The following is a 19,205-nucleotide window of genomic DNA, read 5'->3' on the forward strand; positions in this document are numbered from 1 at the left end:
GTGCTGGCAATATTTGGGTGGCGACCTGTCGTGGGTGTGTGTGTGGGTGTGTGTGTGGGTGAGGGAGAGAGTGAGGGAGCGAGTGCGAGAGTGTGAGAGAGAGAGAGGCAGAGTCAGAGAGAGGGGGAGGGGGAGAGGGAGGGGAGGAGAGAGAGTAAATGAGTGTGTATGAGTGTTATGAGTGTATAAGTGAGTGACTAAGTATGCATTGGCTTTCCTGCTCAGCTGGGAAGGTGTCCTGGGACTCAGCAGCCCAGGAAACACACAGGTTTGAGATAGGAAGGGATCCCAGTGGAAGCACATCAGACATCAGAGCCACATAGCTCTGAGAGGAAGCCTACTCTGCAGAGGTGGTGCTGCTTCCAGGGAGGGTATCCTCAGCTGAGGTGAGGAGCTGAGGAGCTTCAGCACCAGTCTACCACTTCACTTCTTCCCTTCTTCTCTTCACTGTTTCTCGGCTTCCCATGAGTTTCACCTCAGGCAACAAAACTCATAAAAGAGATTTATTAGGAACATCTAGGATGTGGAAAAATAAATCCTGATGAAGGGTCCTTTTTATCCCATTTTGTCTCCATTCAGAAACTAGGCCATAAACCATTTGCTACCTATCCTAGGTGTAAGGTACTTTGCTTCTGCAGCTGATCTGCCTGTCAGGGTTGCTCTGAGACCAGAAGCTGCAGTTTCTGGTTTAACAGCTCATAGTAAAACAGTAGGAAGCTCTAGGGAAGGGAGGCCTGTCTCTGCCCTTTGTTCTCAGCAATTATACTTTCTAAGTGTGTGATTACATGGTAAAAAGTTCACTACAAGTTTGCACATAAATTCAGGTCATAGATTGAATACAAGGTTTATAACAGAGAATGTCTACATGCGTATCCACTAGGAGTAATTATCTGGCTAACATTCATCATTTGTTACTAGTTTACAGATTCATGGCAAGTTAAAAACCATAACTAAGCTGTCATTGGAGCTTTATATAGATAAACCCAGTCAATATTTATCTTCTGTCTTTTCACCTTCGGTGTAATCTTCGTTATGACCTTCAATAATGGTTTTTATAACCCCTTGGAATGTGCTCTAGAAGTCTGTTGTTATCTCAGAAGCAATTAAGCAGTTCTGTTATAAAAGGAACTTGAGTTTCTTTGTCTGCATCACCATTCTGAAGGAATGGTGACCCTAGCATGCTAGTTGTTTCTGCAGAATAAATGCTCTTTGTTTTTACATATTATATGAGTCTGGGGTCTTTCTTCAATGAATTTTGGACCCTTACACTGGGAGTAGACAGTAGGGAACTGAAGAGACACAACTTCTATTTAGGGTTTCTTAAGAGCCGGAGCTTTCTAGAGCAGAGATTTTCAGAGTGAGGATTGGTGGAATTTCAATTCCTGAGCAAGTGGTTTTTCCTGTTCAGGCTCTTCACCTAAAATTAGCCTACTGGGAAGGGTCATATTGAGGGGCTGGAGATGACTTTTGTCATAGTTTCAGAGGCTAGAACCCCAGTTTGCCAGTAAGAGAGACCTGGGGAAGGTCACAGGTCAGGGACTGGCCACATTCCTGCCTCGAGGGTTTACAACGTTTACAAAGTATACAAAGTTTAAAAGGGAGGCTACTGCCTTCTCTGCCACTTGAGTGATTAGCCACAGTATGTGTGTGTAAGTGAATGTGAGTGTGTGTATGTGTGTGTGTGTGTGTGTGTGTGTGTGTGAGAGAGAGAGAGAGAGAGAGAGAGAGAGAGAGAGATTGAGAGAGAGAGAGAGAGTCGTGTGTATGTCTGTGTGTGCTTAATATTGTGTATGAAGTATTTCTTTTAAACCACATTCCAACTCCCTTCAAAGGGAGTTTTGTTTTCGGGTGATCCATTAATCTAAGTATCACTATAGAATTTAGGACAAAATTCAATCTGTAATATAGAACTTCCTAATGTGATTCATTTTTCAGGTTCCTCACTCTTCCCCTCTTGCCTCCAAACACATTCCTCCTCCCACCAATACAGTTATTTCAGAAGGTTCTGTAACAAGTTCTCAGAGGTTCCATTGTGTAGTAACAAAGAACCCCAGCAGTGAACCAGTGAGCCAACAGGTTCTGTTCTTGCTGGTCTGAGTGGAGGACATCCTATAACAGGCCTACAACTCACTAAACACTTGGAACCAAGTTAGGGCTCATCATGGAAGTCAGACCTATTGGGTGGATCTGTGGACAGGTGGTGAAGAACTTCTCTGGAAGACGTATGTCTAATCGTACTGTAACTGGGGCTGTGGACATGGGCACAACTGGGAACAAACTCCACAGGTTTCCCTGTGTCCCTTGTTCCCTGGGAAGAGGGCCAGTTTTCCATATGCCTGCAAACGTCACAGGATGTTTTTCCTAATTTCTCCTTTTTTTAGTTGAGGGGCTCCAGAAGGCAATCATGGACCTTATAGATGAGTTTAAAGATGATCTCCCTACCATCCTAAGATTATCACAGTCTAACCAGGTAATGTGATTTATGAGCTTCAAAAAAAAAGACAAAATATGTTATTTGTATCATACAAATCATTAATGCTGAGATCAGTAAGTAAAGTTTAAAAAATACGAATTTGTCTATAGAAAAGCCAATATCAAATTTTATTTCCTGAGAAAAGTCCTAGAGATAGACCAGGAAGTGAATGAGATAGATTAATTATGATTAAAGATGATCATTTTATCATAAGAGTAAAAATCTGTAGGTCTTTCATTCAGAAACTGATAATGTGGTTTACTTAAAATTTACTTAATGTAAAATTGTAAAATAGTTAGAAATGCTTCAGTAAAATCTAATGCAATTAATTTAATTCAAACATATAACTGAGATAAACTAATACTGAAAATATACAGTGTAAATATGTTAATGTGTGTTAATATGTAAATATGTGTTAATGTGAAAAGAAAGTACCAATATCTACCAATTCACACAAAATATACATACACTGTATTTTTAAAGTCTCTGTTCCAAAAAGGATTTGAAAAAGATAAACTGTTGAAATTGGAGGCAGAGGGAATTTTGAAGATGTTTAAAAAAAAAGAAAAGTCAGTATCTTTTCTAACCTAATTATTCTAAGTATCTGCTTTGATGTCTAATACACTTTATATTGACACTGTAAAAGCCAGACTTGTGACAATGTCAAGTGTTTAGTCCAAGCCAGAAAGTTTAAACAAATATACAAAAAGCACTCTGAACAACATAACATGTTAATCACAAAGTCTGTGCATTTCATTAGGAAAGGAAGGTGTTGGAGCTCTAACACCATTTCTTGAGATAAACAACTGTTGAATATTTACCAAATTACCCCTCTATGACTTGGGACTGGAAGAAAAAGACATAGAGACAGTAAAAAAATAAAATAAAATAAAATAAAAAACAAAAAATAAAAAACTATAGTCTCTTGCCAGTGGGTTTAATGTAATGAAGACAGGGTTGTAACGGTAAAGTTAATAAGGTATTATTAATTTAACCTGGATCCAGATCATAACGGTCTTGGATGTCATACAACTAAGAGGCTAGTCTTTGTCTTAATTATAACACAAACATGACAGGGATGATTTTGAGAATGGAAATGACATCCAATTTTTACACTGAAAATAGTTCTTTAGGGCTAGAGAGACTTTAATGAGTCAGATCCCTTGCTGTGCCAGCAAGAGTTTGAATCTCTAGCACTCACATAAAATCCAAGTGTGTCTGCATATGCCTGTAAACCCAGCAGTGCCAGTAAAGACAGGTGGATCCTGGGATCTCACTGGCTAGTCAGCTTAGCTGAAAGAAAAAGGTATAGTGACAGACCTGACTCAAAATACAAGATAGAGGATGATAGAAGACGACACAAGAAACCCTTCTTTGGTTTCCCCATGCATACATGAGCACACTTATGTGCATATGTCATACACAAGTATACACGAAAGAAACAAGTTATTTCTCTAGTGATAATTTTTTTCTTAATAGTGGCAAAGTTTCTAGTAAGATTATGTTGTAAATTGTTGCCAATAATACTGGGAATATAAAGACTGGAGGTATACTCAATATATCATAAAGTTGACAGTGTGGGGCTATGCAGGAATCAAGGAAGAGTCTGCATTTCTTTTCTTTTTTTTTTTTTCTTTTGGTTTTTCGATACAGGGTTTCTATGTGTACTCCTGGCTGTCCTGGAACTCACTCTGTAGACCAGGCTGGCCTTGAACTCAGAAATCCACCTGCCTCTGCCTCCCAAGTGCTGGGATTAAAGGCATGTGCCACTACTGCCCACCAGAGTCTGCATTTCTTGAATGGCTGGAAGAATAATCATTCTATTAAGTAGGATAGGTGACTATATGAAGAACAGAGAGATAGAATATAATAAAATTATTTTAGTTGAATATTGATTCAAGGGATATAACACATTGTGTTTAATCCATGCACTTGAGCTAGAAATTGGAGCTACTTAGCTTATTGATCTGAATGTAGACTAACAAAGAAAATAACCCTTCTTCATTTGGGGGAAAAGGAATATGGTGAAGTGTGGGTTCCCAGGTGAGCAGTAGTTGGGCAGTGTACAGGTGTTGGCTGGCTGAGCCGGGCAAACTAAGGCTTGAAGACTCCAGGGGGCAAACAAAATTTAGTAGTTCCAGACCTTTAATTAAGAGTCTAGCCGGGCAGTGGTGGCGCATGCCTTTAATCCCAGCACTTGGGAGGCAGAGGCAGGGGATTTCTGAGTTCGAGGCCAGCCTGGTCTACAGAGTTAGTTCCAGGACAGCCAGGGCTACACAGAGAAACCCTGTCTCAAAAAACCAAAAAAAAAAAAAAAAAAAAAAAGAAAAAAAAAAAAAGAAAGAGTCTAGTTACCTCTCCTCTTTGCATTCTCTGAACTTGGTATAAAGTATTTTGAAACACTGGAAACTTTTCATGGCCATAGTCTGGGGTTGTAAGAGAAGAGATGGACAGGTGTCCATACTGGACCTAGGATGTAAATGCTTAAAGTGGATGGTAGTGGCAATAATTATTGAACAAGCCCCAAGGGGAGTCCTCTGAGCTAGAGACATGACAGAAGTGCCCTGTTACAAAATGTGCTTCTTCCATTACTAAAATTAGAGACATTGAGACTTTGTTCAACCAAAAAATTTGCAATTTTTCATTAATTTGTTTCTTTTTTTAGATGTATTTTTATTGGAAATTCTACTTATTTACCATTTCAGGTGTTATCCCCTTCCCCCCCCCCCACATTTGTTTCTTTATTCACTTTAGATCCTGATCACAGCCCCACCTCCTCCAAATGCCCCCCTCAAATATCCATCTTCCATTAGTCCTTACCTTCTCCTCTGAGAAGGGGAGGTCCCCCTGGGTATCCACCCACTCTGGCACATCAAGTCACCACAGGACTAGGTGCATCCTTTCATACCAAGGCCAGACAAGGTACCCCAGATAAGGGAACAGGATTGGGTTTCTTTATATCCCCTTTCATCTTTGCCTATCTTCTGATGGCATCATTGTCACCAGATCTAAGACCATGATTTCTATTCAAATACATAGTCACCATCTCCCTAAAGAAAGCTCTATGTCCTATTTCTAGCACCTAATTTATTGACTTATGAGACTCAGGCCATTTATGGAAGAACACAGTGACAGCTTTTGCCCATTTTGAAATCCATGGTTCTTTTTTTCACCATTTTCTTTGCTAACTTACTCACACAAACCCACCCATGTGTGACATGTACAAAGCACCGACTGTGTGTAGAATGAAAAGAGACCTCACCTGAGCCTTTAGGGGTACCATGCCTGCCTGGATGCTGCCATGTTTTTGTATTGATGATAATGGACTGAACCTCTGAACCTATAAGCCAGCCCCAATTAAATGTTGTCCTTATAAGACTTGCTTTGGTCATGGTGTCTGTTCACAGCAGTAAAACCCTAAGACAGAAGTTGGTACCAGGGCCTGGGATATCAGTGTGATAGGCTTGACCATGCTTTTGTTTGGAAGAATGTGGATTTTGGGACTTTGAATTCGGAAAGAGGGCAATGCTTTAAATGGGGCTTAATGGGCTTTCCTAGTAGGATATGGAAGACTTTGTTATTGAGAGTGATTTGAATTGTACAGACCTGGACCAACAGGTTTCAATGAAGAATGTCAGTATGTGGCCAAGAGACTATCTTTGTGGTATTTTGGTGAAGAATGTGGCTACTTTATGCCCTTGTATGAGGAGTCAGCCTGAGGCTAAGGTGAAGAGACTCAGACTAATTGCATTAACAAAGGAAGTCTCAGAAAAACCCATCATAGACTTTGTTCTCTGATTAAGTCTTATGAAGATCATTTAAACAAGCATAGCAAGCTGAGAAAGGAAAACTAAAAAATATATGGTTCGAGTATTAAAGGGACACCAGGAAGAGAAATGGAGCCCAATCCTGTGTTCTAGGAGATAACAGATTAAGGGATGGGGACTTTGGGGCAAGATCCTACCCAGCTAAGTTTAGATCCAGGCATGGTGGACCACACCTTTAATTACAAGAGATAAAGGCAAGCAGATCTCTGAGTTCCAGGCTAGTCTGGGACAGAACAAGTTCTAGGTGAAGAAAAGTTTAAACTCAGGAGTGGTGATACACATTTAATCCCATGAGACAGGCATGCAGATCTTTTGAGTTCAAGGTCAATCTATAGAGCAAGTTGCAGGACAGCCACGCTTAGGCAAAGAGGGAGTTGGAAAACAAAAATCTGGGAAGATAATAAGGAAGGTCATGTTCCAGCCACAGGAAACAGAAGAACTGGGTAGCTTTGAATGTGTGGCTCTGGCTTTAGAGTGAAAGATAGAAGGGTCTACTGGGACACGTGATGCTGGTTAGCTGGAGCTAAGAAGTTAGCAGTGATTAAGAGGAGACCAGAATCACTGAGGGGAAATCTTCTGGGAAGTGTTTTCTGAGAGCACAAAGAAATTGTGTTCCAGGCATAGCCAAGGGTGTAACTCGTGCTACAGCTGGACTTGATAATGTGTCACTCAGGTGGTACTGGTTTGAAGGCATGAAGGGGTCATGAAAACAGCTGAGGCTTGGCACTGTGAAAGGCCATGGAAGGCCATTGGTGAAGGTGCAGCCTCAGTTGTAGTTGACTGACCAGGACTGAAAGAGTCATGCAGACCATTTGATGCTTGGCACCATGAAGAGAGCCTATGAGAGGCTATTGGTGAAGCCTAGTTCCAGCAGAAGATCCCAGTGTATTGGAGATGCCAGTACCATGGGATGATCACCAAGAACAGCAGTAGGAGTGGAGTGGAACAACCTGAACTTAGAGTGCTGCTACATATGGCAGAGCTGGAGAAGTGACACCAGCCCTTTGGAGGAGCCCAGAAGATCATGTGTGGATCCCAGACACTGGGACAAGAAACTTTAATGTTGAAGCTGCCTTGGAGACGCCAAGATTTTCAAGATGCCAGAGTCATAGCATATCTGCTGAGGAATGCTGCCAACAGGGAGTGGAACCAGCCCAGGAAAAGAAGTTTGCTGCTGTCAACACAGATGAAAAAGGAGTTGGAGATCTGAAGACTGCTTTGATATCAGACATGGAGATGCAGAGTTTGGAGTTTGTCCTGCTGGTTTCCTGTCTTGATTTTGGAATTACAGTTAAGTGATTGGATGGATCTCAGAAGAGACTCTGAACTTTGAACTTTGAACATTTTTGGTACTGCTATAGACTATAGGGATTTTGGAAGTTGGACTAAATGTACTTTTTTATTATGGTGTGGCTAGATATGACACCCATAGACTCATATGTTTGAACAAGGCTATGGGGGCCAGGGAGTGGAATGTGATGGTTTTTATTTGCTCAGCCTGGGAAGTGACACTATTAGAAGGTATGGTCCTGTTGAGTAGGTGTGGCCTTTTTGGAGTGGGTATGGCATTGTGGGTGTGGGTTTTAAGAACCTCATTCTAGCTGTCTGGAAGCCAGATAGATGAAGATATAGAACTTTCAGCTCCTCCTGCATCATGCCTGCCTAGATGCTGCCGTGCTCCCACCTTGATGATAATGGACTGAGTCTCTGAACCTGTAAGACAACCCTAATTAAATGTTGTCATTTATAAGATTTGCCTTAGTCATGGTATCTGTTCACAGAAGTAAAAACGTAACTAAGATACTGACATGAGTTTTAACGGTGTCTGTCAGCTTTATGCAGTTGAAATAATGAGGGTAAGCAAAACTGGAAGAAAGGAACTGTTCAGGTGGCTATTCACTAACCTACAAAAGAGATGATGATGGTGTCTTAGAACACTAGAATAGGGTAGGGGTAGGAGGAAAGGGCCAAATTCTGGGACTATTCAAAGGAAGAATTGAATAAGCTGTACTGACAGGCTGGTTTTATAGAGAGAAGATAGTAATTGCTGTGGTATAGAAGTGAGAGTTCAGTGTTAAAACTACAGACAGCAAAAATATGGGAAGAACCTGAGAAATGGGAAGGGCAAGGCCAAGAGTGTATTCAAGCGGAGAAGGTCAATTCAAAAATCTGGAGCACAGTCACAGAACCCATCTTAGTGACTGAAGCAACGTTTCCTTTAGCAACCTCTGAATCTCCAAGGGTTTGGTTGGTGATTGATTTCCTGGCAGCATTGAACTGCTCAGATGATGCTCAAACTGCAAAGGAGCATCCACCTTGCTCAGATGATAGTCAGTCTCTAAAGAAGCATCCGCCTTGCACTGGTAACCAGATCTGAGATGCTTTGGCTAAGAGTCTAAGAGAAAACCAGCAAACAGGCATGAAAATCACTCATATAGGATCAATATTTAAACCCCTACACATGATTTGCTTAACAAACAAATAACGTAGAATAGGCAACAGAAAAGGGCAGGAAACACCTGGCAGCTGAGAATGAAGAACCTCCCCCACACACACACTTTTTTCCCTGTTAGAAATGTTAAAGATGCTTGTTTACCGCTGTGAAATCATAAGCATGTCTGTCCACCTCTGAGGTCTATAGATGGGTGCTTCTCCCTGATATCTTTTTGTTCACGTAGTGCAGGAGAGAACCACACCTGGATCCCTCTGCCATGGTTTGCTTTCCTACATCATTTTCCTGTGAGGCAAGAAGAATATCTTCTTGAGAAATTGCCAATTCCATGGTTTGTGAGAGAGAAATTAAAAGCTGCCAAGAACATTATGTTATTGGAAGTAACAAGTCCTTGAAAGTTATATGGGAAAGGTTTTGTTTGTTTGTTTCTGTTTTGTTTTGTCTTTTTTTTTAAGAAAGCAGTTAAATAGGTGTGTGCAGGGCAGCTCAGCATCAAATTGTAACAATTAAACATTAGAGACAACTAGGTTTCATGATGACTTATTTCTTAGAGTTTCCATTGCCGAGAAGACACACCATGACCAAGGTAACTCTTATAAAGGACAACATTTAATTGTGGCTGGCTTACAAGTTCAGAAGTTCAGTTCATTATTATCAAGGCAGGAACATGGCAGTGTCCATACAGGCGTGGTGCAGGCAGAGCTGAGAGTTCTGCGTCCTGATCTGACAGCAGCCAGGAGAAAAACTGGCTCCCACATGGCTAGGAGGAAAGTCTCAAAGCCCACCCCCAAAGTGACACACTTCCTCTAACAAGGACACACCTACTCCAATAAGACCACACCTCCTAGTAGTGCCACTCCCTGGGCCAAGCATATTCAAACCACAGCAGCTGAATATGCCATTATTGCAATGCAGGCTGGCATGAAATAATACTGTTTTCAACAAATGTCATGTTTTGATCAACCTAAACTATGTGAGCCCTACATGAAATTTGACATGACCAAATTATCAATGATAAATAACATTGTTTTTATAAAAAGACAAAAAGCAAGAAAGAAAATGTAGAAGGGGAGTTGGGCCGATTTATTCGTCTGGTGGAATAAATCAATTTGCTTAAAAGAAACAGATGGGGACAACCAGTGGCTGCAAGCCATGGTCTAGTGAAGAACTGGAGGTGTGACGGTGCATGCCAGCACACAGGGCAGAGGAAAGAGGGTCTCATCAGGGCCACATAATGAGTATAAGGCCAGATTTTCTTAGCAAGACTGTGTCTCAGAAAAAAACAGAAGAAAGTAAAAGATCCTGTAGAGACACTAAATTAGAAGAGGAATCTGTAGAAGACGATCCTTTCCCAACTGCCAACATGGTAGGGTCCCCAAACACTGATCACGTGAAAAGGAGACAAAGTTGTAAGGTGAAACTTCCCATGTCCCATGCCTGATTGTCCTGCCAATGTGGCTGACTATTCTTAATAATTACAGTGAGGAAGAACATAGATCAATTGTAATCATAAGTAAGATAAAGTTAGTGCCAAGTCCCCAAAGAGGAAGAGTAGAAAAGGGCAGGAACAGCACCACACCAGAGAAATGAACCAGCAGCCATCAGAGCTTCAACAGGGTAGGCTGCAAGGCTTCCATAGCCGTCTTTCAGTCATGGCCCAAGAAGAAAGCCATGTCATGTGACTGTGTCTTTGCGCTGTTTTGCTCACTCTGCTTTTGGGTTGCTTTTCTTTACATGGCTTGGGAGGTTAGCAGTTTTGTCAGCTGTCTAGATGGCACTAGCTATTGTAGCTGTTGCCTGGGAGACTATGACCACCCACCTATGGGACTTTTCAAAAACGTTAACAGAACAATCCACAACAACACCAAAACAAGTGCAAAAATACATCCTCAGGGATGGGCCAGAAATTCTGAACAGTAAGAAAAATACTGAAATCACATGTTGTATATTTATTTTTAAAGTAAATATACAAAATGTTAGCTCTTAGGCAGACACAAGATGTTTACTACAGACAAGACAAAACAGTTCAGGTATTTTGTCAGATATTTTGTGTGTGTATATTTAGGTTTAGCAAAATATTGCAGACTTTGTAGCCAATACTTAACCAGTGTTCCCTAAGTTATGGCCAGATGACGCCGAATTGCTTGGATTAATGATGAAACTGCCCATCTGTTGCCTGGATGCAGCCTAACCACATTCTGTGCAGTTTCTCTGTGGTAAACTACTGGGTAGAACACAGAAGAAACCACATGGTATATACTTTGATAATGCTACTACAGGTTTGTTAGAAATTACTAGAATTTCTGAAGTTTTGACATATAGGATTTTCTTAGACCTACAATAGATCTTTGTGTAAGCCATTTTAGTTTCCTTTACATCCTTTCTACATATTACATAGGCTCTAGCTTATGACTAAAACACTTTAAAGTAAACTTGTAAAAACATTTGTAGCATTTAAAATAAGTACTATTGCTTGAGTACTTCAGATATTAAGTAATCCTTGGATAAGAATTATTGTTTACAGTGGAGCCTGGAAGCAAGCATAGGACTATAGTCCCAGGTAAACAGGAGGCTAAGGCAGGAGGATTGCCAAATACAAGACCTGATTGGGTCACAGCATGAATTCACATGCTACCTACACAACTTAGGAGATCTTGTGTCAATGTAAGACCAGAGAGCTAAGACACAGCTCAGGGGTAAAGCATCTGCTTAGCCTGTATAAGACCCTGGGTTCAATCCCAAGTACTGGGAAGAAAGGAAGAAAGGAGGCAAAGAAGGTGTGAGAGAGAATCATGTTGATTTTTACAGCAACTTCTAATGTCAATGTAAAAACAATACACACCTCTCTCCCTCACTCAGGCACAGTGGTGGCACATGCCTTTAATCCCAGCACTCACAGCAGGTAGTGATGGGCACATCTCTATGAGTTTGAGGGCAATCTGGTCTACATAGGAAATTTAAGGTCAATGCTGCAGCGGGTCCCACAAACCAGGACAAAAAAATGTGACCCTGTTTCAAAAAACAAACAACAACAGCATAAATCCAGAAAGAAGATGAAAATATTCTATGTTTTGATTTATTCAATTCTTGATATTATTGTAAGGAGGAATGAATGTGTCCATCCATAGCGTTAGTTACAGGTACTAGTGAATTTATGAGGTGTCATTGTGGGACTGAGTCAATGTAAGGCGTCGTATACAATGTAGCTGTAGACTCAGTTTCTGTTACATACAGACTCTAATAATGTGTCAGAGAATCATATATTGGATTCTTTTCAAAGCTTTTTTTTTTTTTCCAGAAAAAAGATTCAAGGCAGAAAACATCCAAGGTGAGAATGGCCCTTGCTTTAGCCAAGATCAACCGTGGAACGTTAATTCAAGGGTTAAACAGGATATCCAGTTCCTCCAAATCAGTGGCCAAGCTGCTGCAGCCACAGCTGGCATGCAGACTCTTGGAACTGAGGAACATCTCTCACCGGCTGCTGAGAGAAGTGAATGTAGCAAGGCAACCCCTGAACAGCATACAGGTAAGCGCAGGCTACATCTACATGAGCAGAGGAATCTTTCTAAGGATTCATAGCTGACCCAAGTGTTGAAAATAAATGACCTTAGAATGCTCAGCCCTAATCTGTATCACTCCTCTCAAGGCTCAGTAAACATCACGGGGGCGGGACAGAAGACTGGAAGAAACGCAGTGAAACCCCATCTTCTAGACAAGACATAACAGTTGCACCCACGGGCTCACCGCTGCAGTGGCTACCTACTTCCACAGGGTTGAGCCCAGAAACTCCATCATCACTGGGAAGGGCTCATAAGGCTATAGACAGTTACTGGCTGCTAGCAAAGGACGAGTGCTTTTCCTTGAGTGGGACAGGCACAGGTAAATTGCTTCAAACCTATGTTTATTCAAGTACCCCCAATTAAAGGTAATGGGCCACGCTTCCCCCTACGAAAGGTATGAAAGTTGGAGGGGATTTGTTGGGAGAAAGAAGGTGTCAATGATCGAGGGAGAGGGTTAAGATAGAAAAATGGGGGGGTATGATCAAAGTACACAATATTGGACAGAATTGTGAAACAATAAATACCATGTTAAAACTTCTTTAATTTAAGAATAAAACTGTAGTGGATTGGGGTTCCTTCATTTGAAACGGATAAAGCTGGATAAGAGAACTGAATATAGTACAGTTTCTCATTTGAATCTGAAGGGGAAAATGATGTGGACATTTTGTACCTTATTATTTACTTGAGGTGTATAAACTTGTCCATTTCAAATACTTCAAAGTAAGTATAAGCGCTGACTACCTGTGTCAAACCTAAAGGGAATCCTATAGTGAATTTTCAATGTGCCTGTGTTTTGCACCTTATTCTCAGAATATTGTTGTGTTTTCAAAATAACCTTTGGTATGGTAGTTGAGTGGATTCAGCTGTAAACTTACTCAGGTGTACTCACTAATATTTATGATCATTTCTAATCACATTTTTTCTGCATGGCTTCATGGAGCTTCTGTGATTTTTTTTTTTGTTGTTGTTAAAACGTTTTCAGGCCTGAAATATTTTTAAACCTTATAACACAGTACTTTGGATACTGCAATATGGACTCAGAATCTTACAGAGCCAGCATCTCAACCTGAGTGTATCAGTTTGAACACTTTGACTGAAAGGAGAGAACTCTTTAAGAAGACTGTTAGCTTATACAAGCCACCCAGACATAGCTGCATAGATAGTAAAGCAATGCCTACTCTCTTCCTTTGCATGTCTTCATACTTCTCTCCACATTCATTGCACTCCTAGATTATCCAATATAACCTGTAACTGCTTGGGGGTCTTCATCCTTCCAGGCTCAAGTAATTCTGACAGAAAATCAGGTCCTGGAGCCAGTGTTCCTCAGGTTCACTGGCAGAGGCTGCCGTACATCTCAGTGCTTGCTTTTAAACCAGGGAAGTGGGCTACATCGGATGGCCTAAGACAAGTTCCCTGTTTCCTCTTTAGAGGTGAGGGTCAGAGGCCTATGACCATATGACCTCAAAGTGGAGTGGAAGAGCAGGACCTCAGACAGAACGGATGCTGGATAGCCAGAATCAACAAACATTTTATAACACTGGAGTCTATCTTTAATTAAAGGTTTACATTTGAAAAAAACAAATACTTCAATTATTCATCACCCCAGAACAGAATTTATAAAAGGTTTCTTTATGATACTTGATATCTAAGAATATTTTCAAAAAAATTTACATTTGCTAACCAATGCATTCTTTAAAAATCCAAGCCCTATTCCTTATCTTTGTAACATTGAAAAATATCTGAATATTATCTTAATTACTTCTTTTTTAAATAATTTATTTATTTTTTCTCAAATCGTAATTCATTCACACAGGGGTTATAAACACAGAAAGGCAGGATGTGGGGAAGGGAATGACACTGGAGTGTGGGTGTTCAGGGGGAATACAGATATCTCTCAGAACCGGGTATCGGCTGCGTGAAGGTTCAGGGGACAGGTCACTATGACTCTGCCTATGACTCGCTTGTCCTTATCTAAGTTGGTATTGTCTGCCAAGGCTACCTATTTACAAGGTCTATGACTACTCAGGCTTGTAAATTTCCACAAAAACTGCCTGTTTACAATAGCTTATAGCCATCTGTTTCAGTGTTTTTCCACTGAGACCCAAGACTTGGTGTTAGTATACATGTATGACAGGCCTATGGCTGATTTTAGGCCTATGGCTGATTTTAGTTCTTCAGTGTGTAAGCAGGGCTGCCCCTGACATCTCCTCCCTTCTCTAAGTATAGAAGGGCTGTGGCAATTCTAATCTTGCGAAGGTGGGGATAGAGGCCTGACCTCCAGTACTTGAAGGGGACCTTGTAATGGCTCTTAATTCCTTCTTAAATGTCCTTTTAAGCTAATGTTTTGTCTTGCCATTCCTTCTCTGAGTTTTGTTAAAACCATAGGCTTAAAACAATTATTTTTTTTAAAATATTTTTATTTTATCTAATCTATGTTTTACCTGTATGTAATGTCTATGTGTCACATGAATGCCTAGTGCCAATGAAGGCCAAAAGAAGGCATCAGATCTTCTGGAATTGGAATTACAAACAACTGTAAGCCTCCATTTAGGTGCTGAGAATCGAAACCAGGTCCTTTGGAAGAGCAACACGTGCTCTTAACAGCTGAGCACTGCAGTCCCCAAACCATAGTCTTCATAGTGTTGTTGTGAAATGTCTTTTGAGATATTTCTCAAATATTTCCTACAAATTAGGTTATTTTTTTGTCAAATTTTTACAAAATCAAAGCTGCAAAAGATCTGAAATTTTACATTGCTTTTAAGCTACCACATTTTCCTTTTGTAGATACACACACACACACACACACACATACACAGCCTTATTTTTAGGAGACGCTAAGCAGGTCAACATTTGGGCACTTCCAAACCTCCCTGTGGTTAACACACTCTCCCATCTGATATTCCTGAATTATTTCTTACTAAAATCTATATTTCACCTCTGCTGCTCTCTCTTTCTGACAAGTCATTGGCCACTGGCAACTGTATTTCACCAATCAAAGCCAACTGGGAGCAGGGACCCTCAGCATCTTACTGGGAGACAAGTAGGTTCCTGTGTAATTTGGGGAGCCAAATTAACACAAATAGCATTAGAACCTATCCACAACAGATTGTATTCATGGTAAAAGGATTAGCCAGAGCAATGTTTTGTGTTCCTACTTTTGATTTCTTCTATGTGATGATGCAATAAGGGTCCTTTGTTAATTGTACATATTTAATGTTGTATCAGGAGAGAACTTTGAAATGACACTGAAATGCCTGTTCAGCTTTTCCTCTAAGGGGGCTGGGTTTCTGTTACTCTGGAATGTGTCTGCACAGCAAAAGGGAGAGGGCATTATCTTGGGTGCCCTCTGACATATGGGGGGGGGGTTCATCTATAGATCTCTCTACAGAAATGCATTTGCTATAGCTTCTAAAGCTACTTGATATTTAAACATGTCCGTTGCTCAGTTTGTATAGGAATATAAGAGGTCCCTGGAGAATAATCTCTCTGTACTCATAAAAGTTTAGTGGCAGAAAATACTGTCTTTGCATTCAAGCTAAACTATGTGTTTCTTTTTATCCACTAAAACCTAAAAATCACAATATATTTGACTGACAATGGGAGTCTGAGGTGCATATCTAGCTTGTCTGCATTAACTTACTCTAGAAGCTTGTTTCGAGGCTGAGTGAATGGACAAGAGCTAATGTGGGGTCATTGTCTTCTTTGACACCAATTTTTGACACACAACATTTTTCCTTTTGGGGGCCATCTAATGATGTAGCGTTAAATAAATTTTACCAGTAAAATAGTTCAAAACACAAAAGTAGCTTATCAGAAGTCCCACAGAACCGTAAGCAAGTCCTAATGCATGTCCATTGTCCTTAGAATGGCCCTTTATAAAAAGAAATGAAGACCTCCACAGAGGGGAGACCCTCTCTCAAGTCTCAGAAAGTCACCACCACCCAGTAATCTGCTCGAGACACCATGTACCGGAGCAATTGCGAGGTTATTTATTAGGGCGTGACAACTAGCTGCCGGTCAATTCGTATGCCCACGCAGGAGCTGAACTGACCCCGACTGCCAGTTTGAGGGGTGTTTTTAAAGGGAAAAACCACAAACCAAGGAAATGAGGAGGAAGTGAGGGGGTTGCTAGGGTGGTATAACATAAAAATAGTGGAACATTCCAAAGGAACCCAACCTACATGAGTCAGGATCAGATGAAAACTCTCTGTACGCTTATCTTTCTCAAGAATGTAGTCCTGTCCTGTCACTTCGGCCTTGCCCTGTCACTATGGTTCTCAGCTTGGTTCCACCTGACTAAATTGCATTCTTTCCTTTCTCTTTGCAGGTCGGCCAGTTCCAGTAATGGTGACTGGTCTTTCCACATTCCTAAAGAAAGCCTAAAGAATATTTTATATCTAAAAAGGATTCTATATACCCAGTATCCATAACTTTTCCCTCTACAGAAACACATCCTAGCCCTTTCTCTGTCTTTCTCACAGAGGTGATCAGCATGAAGGTGAAGTGAACATCTCTATATGTAATTTTTATTACATTTAGATATATTCATTTATAAAGTATTATTGTGTATGCTTAACATTCATATCGATTACATTATACTGTTACTTATCCTGAGAACTCTTGTCCATGTCTAACATTAGTAATAAATGTAGCTAGAGTTGATTTTAACTTCTCCCTGGTATTCCAGGTTAAGGAAAGACAATCTAGAGTTTGTTACTGAGAGGATGAACAATTTAATTTCCAATTCCTTTCTTTTATAGTGCTTTGGTGAACATGCTTATAGATGGCTCCCTGTCTATGCATAAGACTTTGTCTGTGTATATCTCCAAGAGAAATTTTCGGCTCTTACTAACTCAAACTATACTTCAGGAAGGGTGAGCTTTCTCGAGAAAATTCTGAATCCTCGATCTGATAATAACTAATTCAACTTTAAAAAGCCTCAGCTAAAATTTGTTCAAATATTATGTCTTTGTCAGTTTCTTTAAACTCTTTTTCTGACATGCCCATTGAATACATTTTAATTTTATTGTATTTTTTCTTTATAGTAGTGTTGAGAATAGAAACCAGGACCATGTGCATGTCAGCAAGCACCCCATCACTCAGCTACACCCTGCCTCTTCTTACTCTATGCATATTTATTTTTGTGCACCCCCACCCTGAATCTTTCCACACAGGGTCTCTTTATGCAGCTCTGGCTGGCCCAGGGCTTGCTCTGTAGACTAGGATGAGCTCAGTCTCACAGAGATCCACCTGCTTCAGGCTTCCAAATTCTGGGATTAAAGGTGTGCACTATGATGCCTGGCTCTTTCTCTTTTCTTTAAAGCAACTTGAGTAATTGACAATGTCCAAAATGATGTTCTACCTATTCAGTGTATCTTAAACTTAAAACATATTAATTTCTTATGTATGTATGTATGTATGTGTGTGTGTGTGTGTGTATGTATGTATGTATGTATGTAAAAGTGGTTTTCTGTGTGTAGAGGCCAAAGTTGACTTCAAGAATCTTCCTCAGTTTCTCTCCACTGAATTGTTGGAGACAGTCTATCACTAAGCCTGCAGAGAACCCAGGATCCTCCCCTCAGTTTCCAGCACTGGGATTACAAGTGTATACCACCAAGCCTTACATTTTTAAACTCCTGGCTTTATGCTTGTATGGCAAGCATGTTATCAAATTTACTGTCTCCTCCTTGCCCCACATTAAGGATTTTGAGAAGAACTATGGGTTCTTTCCCTGAGGATTCTGTTTGTTCTTTTTTGTTTTTGTTTTTGTTTTGTTTTTCCCCCTTTAAAGTCTTAGACAGCTTTCTCCCTTTAAATTTTTCCAGTAATCCTTCTTAACATATTTGTGTATGTATGGTCTTTCAAATGATTATTTTTTGAAGTATTAGTAGCTACTATTTTCTTATGTCTTATGATTATATTTAACTGGAATTTCCCCAGCAGAGTTCATATTAGTCAAACCCGCTGTACTTGGTGGCAGGGCTGTCCTGGAGGAATTTTGCTAGTGCCTCAGGAACTTATGGACAAACTGCCTTCAAGCATTTACAGTCCAGACTTTCTGCACCATCCTAAGACTCTCAGCCAGCCCTCTAAGGCATTATCCCAAAGAGAAAATGCCAGCCTCAGGCGGAGAGCAGCTTCCTCTCCTCCTGGTGTGCTGACTACAGTTGGAGTCTCAGTATCCCTGAATCTGCAGCTCAGCTCAGCAAATCCTTTCATCCACCTTGTGTTCATCAAGCCTCAAATACTGCTGGGTACTAAAACTCATCTGGTGGTCCAGTAAGGACCCAGAGTGCCCGACATAAAAGCTCACAAGCTACTCTGGCCATTCCTTCTTTCTTTTTGGCACAGGGATTTATCTTTCTTTTTTTTATAGACTTGGCCTTACAAGGAGTCTTGGGGTTTTAATTTTAAATGGAATTTCTTAGTGGTTTGTGTGAATGTTTACACATTAGCTCTGCCTGACATGTTACTAGACCCATCTTTCTCTCGGCCCTACTTACCATCTTCTTTTACAATTTAATATAAAATGCCTACATTTCTTTTGGGAAGTAAAAGTAAAGTATAACTTAACCTTTCAATTAATTCAGAAAATATTTATTGAAACCTGGTATATAAAAATCACTGGTTTAGCTGGGCAGTGGTGGTGCACGCCTTTAATCCCAGCACTTGGGAGGCAGAGGCAGGCGGATTTCTGAATTCGAGGCCAGCATGGTCTACAGAATGAGTTCCAGGACAGCAAGAGCTACACAGAAAAACCCTGTCTCGAAAAAGAAAAACAAAACAAATAAACAAACAAACAAATCACTAGTTTAGGCACCAGGCATCCAGAGGTATTTCATCCTTGCTTCATAGAACTAATAGGTACACAGACAGATACTGTCAGTCGAATG

At 40.5% G+C, this 19,205-nt stretch overlaps 1 protein-coding gene across 1 annotated transcript in view; it reads left to right on the forward strand.

Annotated features, from left to right (window-relative positions):
- The first annotated feature begins 2,063 nt into the window (after positions 1 to 2,063).
- The window catches only part of Spata9 (spermatogenesis associated 9), a 28,862-nt gene continuing 11,720 nt past the window's right edge, over positions 2,064 to 19,205 (forward strand). Inside the window, exons 1-3 of the mRNA XM_028760138.1 lie at positions 2,064 to 2,222; positions 2,382 to 2,470; positions 12,051 to 12,278. Coding sequence (XP_028615971.1) covers positions 2,162 to 2,222; positions 2,382 to 2,470; positions 12,051 to 12,278 — 378 coding nt within the window. The 5' untranslated portion in view covers positions 2,064 to 2,161. The remainder of the gene's footprint in view (positions 2,223 to 2,381; positions 2,471 to 12,050; positions 12,279 to 19,205) is intronic.

This window comes from Grammomys surdaster, unplaced genomic scaffold (assembly GCF_004785775.1).
Source record: "Grammomys surdaster isolate TR1022 unplaced genomic scaffold, NIH_TR_1.0 126391, whole genome shotgun sequence".
Classification (NCBI taxonomy): domain Eukaryota; kingdom Metazoa; phylum Chordata; class Mammalia; order Rodentia; family Muridae; genus Grammomys; species Grammomys surdaster.